Genomic DNA, 4,299 nt, shown 5'->3' on the forward strand with positions numbered 1-4,299 from the left:
AATAAAGAAAACTATTTATTTTTATGGACATTTTCACTACACGAAGATTTTTCTTCTAATATCTGGTGAAATTTATTAAATCACAATTCAAGAACCATTCAATACTTGGCTGACCACTAACGAGGTTCACTAATGTGACCTTTGGTGAAATTTGAATGTCAACTATCTAAGAATCACTTGTACCTATTACAGTGAAATTTAGCTGTCCAATGCCCAAAAGCTATTCCTACAAATGCCAGTGAATCTTTTCATTGGGTTTGTGTAGATGCTTCAAAATCTTGAGAGTACTCTAAACATGATTTTTTTTTAAATCAAAGCCTCATAAAGTTTAAAAGTTATTGCTGGTTTTGGAAAATAATAACTTCTATTAAAGGTGAATAACTAAGTATTCTCCATGTGAAAACAATTTTTACCTATAATCTTACACTGATTTGTAAAATCCACTCCAAATAAACACAACTCTACTTATGACCATATGATGCACTCACAAGACCACTGTCAACTGGACAATCATGGAATCACAGCCACAAATGTCTGTAATTTAAGCCATAAGCACACTTTCAAGCAGAATAATTTCCAAGGTCAAGGGAAATCAGTGTGACGTGATAACAGTTTTCAAGTATAAGAACTGAAATGGCTAGGCTATTTTAACAGCTCTTAATAAAACTTAAGTTAAATTAGTGAATAATGACCGACAATCACTAATGTAAAACTAGACTTTATAATATCAGAATAAATATAAAATCTCACTGTCTAATGCCCTTTGCTATCAATGACATGTAAACACTATAAACATGTGTTGCTATACAAAGATATAGGAAAGAAAACTTAATTATACAATCAGCAATCAATAAAAAATAGTTACCAGATTTTGTATTTTTATTGCTATTCTGTTACACCCATTATTTAATACTAAATAAAATATGAAAAACAAATTCAATTTACATGTATTAATTCAGTATTAATTGTCTTTTGCATTAAGAAGTTTATATCTTATCAGGCCAGTTTGTTAAAACCAACTATATGAGTATTTTTCATGATATCAACCTAACTGAAATCTGTAACAAACTTGAAGTTAGTATTGGCACAAAAACGTGGTACCAGTATGCCTATAGTCTTTGACATCTGGTTGTTGATTCAAAAACGGTTTTGAATTTTTTGTATGAATTTTGATGCTAATAAACAACAGTGTCTACTAATAATCAATTATCTGTAGACTGGTGAAATGTCATTGACTATTATCTAAATAATTCAAAAATCCATTTATCCATTTACCAAGCAATATTCACACTAAGTATCCTAAATATCATATTTATGAGGATAGTTCTTATAGTTTTGGGATGTTTCTTACCAGAGAATAATTTGGTAAAGGCTAGTAAAATGTGACTGACCACTATTGGGTCAATTCTCACTGAACACTATCCATATAAACAAATTTAAAGATTAAAATTAAAGGTATTTAACTTCCATTTTATATTATCCACACGGATGTATATGTATTAGATGAAACTTTTCTACTAAGATCAGTGAAATTATGTTGATAACTGTATGTATATTGATTATCCCACGTAACAACATTTTAGCATTTTGAAAAACATACAGCATGATCATCTGGCTTGTTTATTGATCCCACCAGTTGGGTAAAAATATTCTGATATAATTAACTGCTCAAAAAATGACCATAAGACACTAGTTAAACTTCAAAAATATACATAGCATAATTGTACATAACCAAGATCTTAAATACTGGCATGGCGACACAAGATAGACTTGAAAATAAAGATAAATGTTACTGACCAACAATATGCATAATTGGGAAAGAGACACCAGACAGAGTTGAATATAAAGATAATGTAACATAACCAAAAGAAAGCACAAACAAGATTTGAAAAACAGATAATGTCCTACAACTAACCTCTGAATAACTGACCAGAAGACACCACCCAGACTATCTGGGGCATGATCACAGCATCGCAGAACAAGAAAGATGTTCTTGAGAAGTTTTGTTTTTTCTTTTTCACTACAATGAGCTGATTGTATGACTAGTAAGGTGGACAAGGTGCATTCATGTACAGAAAAAACCTGTAATAAAAATAAAACACTAAAACTGGACATTGTTTTTAATATAAAGATGTACTTCCAGAAGTATAATTATTAAGAACTTACTTCATTATTTTCACAATATTATATATAAAAACAAGCACAGTACTCCAGAAATAATTTTTATTAAAACTAATGTTTCCCCATTACAACTTCATCAAGTTATTAAAAAACCATACGACAGAATATGATACCAGCAGAAAACAATGGCTTAAAACTTCTTAGAAACAATGAAGATATCATAATGTGGAAAGCTGATAAATGAACTTACTTTCTTAAATCCTCTTCATCCCAGGTGATGCAAAGGACTTAAATAAATGAAACTAATAATTCTAATGGCCAAACAATATCATTCCTTAATGTAAAATATATTGAATGAAAAATAAAAATTCACCCAATCAAACACTGATCCAAACTACCCTCTATAATAAAATATTAAACATATTACTCAAAATATTAATAAAAGAAAAAAATCCAGTTTTTCTCACATACTAACCAAGAACACCCAAAACCTATAACCTTACACCCAATCATGTCATCTTACAATTCTTAGTTAAAATCACAGTAGATAGTTTAATTTTATACTAAAATAGTGTTTCTATAATAAGATCATAATAAAAAAACTTGGGTATTTACACAGCCTCCTAGATGGTAATATCACAATACATAGTTTTCATGCACATTCCCTCAAATTTCCATCAAGAAGCTATACAGCCTATCATATAAATTACTTTACAAATCTTAAAAGAGAAAGTTAATGTGAAACCAGAACATCTAACCAAATCTCACAACAGTTATTTGCTAAGTTAATGTGAAACCAGAACATCTGAACTTAGCAAATAACTGTTGTAAGATTTGGTTATGTGAAACCAGAACACCAAACCAGATCTTACCACAGTTATTTGCCTTATTATAGGTAATATCCTATTAAGAACATTAGCTACTGTTTTTATTGAACAATATGCTATACACATTTACATTTTTTTGATTGAAATGAGTTTCACACAGGTACAGACAGCTAATGAGCTATTCTTAGTTCTTAATCTCAGTTCCATAAGGTGAAACCTTTAGTTCAAATAAGCAACGAAAGTTAGCATGACACATAAGATAAACTTTTCATTAAAAATCACATCATTATGATGAACTAGCTAAACGAAGTCTTATCCTGTATGTGTTCACAGTGCCAAAAACCCTGCAGGGTGAAAATAAGGTAAGTATAATACACTAGCCAAAATGGAGGGGTGTATCTTTAAAATAAAGTTGGCATGATACACTAGCCAAAATGGAGGGGTGTATCTTTAAAATAAAGTTGGCATAATACACTAGCCAAAATGGAGGGTTGCATCATTAAAAATAAGATTAGTAAAATATAATAACAAAGAGAAGAGTCTTACTTTGAAAATTAGGTTGAAATGATGCAATAGTTAATATAAGAGACATAATCTGTAACTGTTGTTACTATAACAGATAATAAAAATATCTTTTCTTCAAAATGACATCCGTATGTTGCAGTAGTTATGACATGTCTTATACAAGAATGGGGTCAGGATGACCATCAGCTAAAAAGAAACTGTAACTTCAAAATGACATCATTTGATTAGTCCAACAACATGATAGCTAAAAGTCTTGAAAAGTGTTCTGCAAAATGCATAAGCAAAAACAAATGTAACACCTAATAAATGTTGTTAGTATTATACACTAGCTAGAAGGATCATACAATGAAAATGAAACAAGCAGAAAACGACAGCCACCTGAAGGGTTGTGTCTCGAAACCGTCTAGCTAAGATGAAGTTGTAAATGATATCAGCATGATACATCATCTGGTAGGAATAACTTACCTGAAAATTAGGTCAGCCCAGTGCACTATCGTGAAAAAAAGAATCTTACCTGGAAAATAAATCAGCATGATGCATTAGCTAAGAGGAGGGTAAACAAAATTAGTATAATACACTAGCCAGGAAAAATGTGTTGGTAGCATGACATAGTAACTAAAGGTGTTGCATTTTGAAAATGAAGTCAACATACTGTACTAGAAGAATTATTTTGCAAATGGTTACACTGCATTGATGTACCTAAGAGAAGTGTTTAGTTTGAAAATGGTTACATTGCATTGATGTACCTAAGAGAAGTGTTTAGTTTGAAAATGGTTACATTGCATTGATGTACCTAAGAGAAGTGTTTAGTTTGAAAATGGTTACA

At 30.5% G+C, this 4,299-nt stretch overlaps 1 protein-coding gene across 1 annotated transcript in view; it reads right to left on the bottom strand.

Annotated features, from left to right (window-relative positions):
* The window catches only part of LOC106470751, a 64,996-nt gene that overhangs the window by 20,530 nt on the left and 40,167 nt on the right, over nt 1-4,299 (bottom strand). The window contains exon 9 of the mRNA XM_022399387.1: nt 1,916-2,082. Within this exon, the coding sequence (XP_022255095.1) occupies nt 1,916-2,082 (167 nt within the window). The remainder of the gene's footprint in view (nt 1-1,915; nt 2,083-4,299) is intronic.

The sequence above is a fragment of the Limulus polyphemus genome, unplaced genomic scaffold (genome assembly GCF_000517525.1).
Source record: "Limulus polyphemus unplaced genomic scaffold, Limulus_polyphemus-2.1.2 Scaffold4200, whole genome shotgun sequence".
Classification (NCBI taxonomy): domain Eukaryota; kingdom Metazoa; phylum Arthropoda; class Merostomata; order Xiphosura; family Limulidae; genus Limulus; species Limulus polyphemus.